The sequence below is a fragment of the Eimeria tenella genome, genomic scaffold (genome assembly GCF_000499545.2).
Source record: "Eimeria tenella Houghton genomic scaffold, Eth_scaff728, whole genome shotgun sequence".
NCBI classification, from domain to species: Eukaryota; Apicomplexa; class Conoidasida; order Eucoccidiorida; family Eimeriidae; genus Eimeria; species Eimeria tenella.
In genome coordinates this window covers 4,774-5,272 of record NW_013545846.1, presented here as the reverse complement: position 1 = coordinate 5,272, position 499 = coordinate 4,774, and the positions used below count along the sequence as shown (strand labels likewise).

At 58.3% G+C, this 499-nt stretch overlaps 1 protein-coding gene across 1 annotated transcript; it reads left to right on the top strand.

The window, feature by feature from the left end:
• Positions 1-329: 329 nt before the first annotated feature.
• Positions 330-499, top strand: ETH_00033185 (uncharacterized protein; the record flags this gene model as incomplete). Its single annotated transcript, XM_013380576.1, has 1 exon — positions 330-499. A coding segment is annotated over one exon (170 nt), but the record flags the coding sequence as incomplete, so codon positions are not given.

Here is a 499-nt window from a genome sequence, read left to right as displayed (position 1 = left end):
GCTGCTGCTGCTGCTGCTGCTGCTGCAGGCTGAGGGCCGCTTAGATCCTCCCGTGCACAAGAGTGACATCCCAGGTCAGCAGCAAATAAACAAACTAAATGTAAATTTTAAATTAAATTTACAGCAGCGGCAGCAGGTGCTGCTGCTGCCGCTGCTGCCAATGCTGCTGCTGCTGCTGGAGCTGCGGCAAGCGGCACTAGTGAATGCCTGCTGCTCCTGCTGCTGCTGCACCACGTGGCATATCTGAACGCCTCCTGCTGCTGCAGCACGTGGCGCTTGTCCATGTATGCTCTCTGCTGCTGCTGCTGCTGCTGCTGCTGCTGCTGCAGGGGTCTTCTGGGACAATGTCACTTCTTCGTGGGTGGCGCTGCGGCGCTCGAGGCCGCAGCCAACCTCTAGGGCTTACAGCGCAGTGCAGCACGGCTTCGAAGCAGCAAAGCAGCTGGCAGAAGAAGCAGCCATCAGATTCAACCAGAAGCAGCAGCAGCAGCAGCAGTAG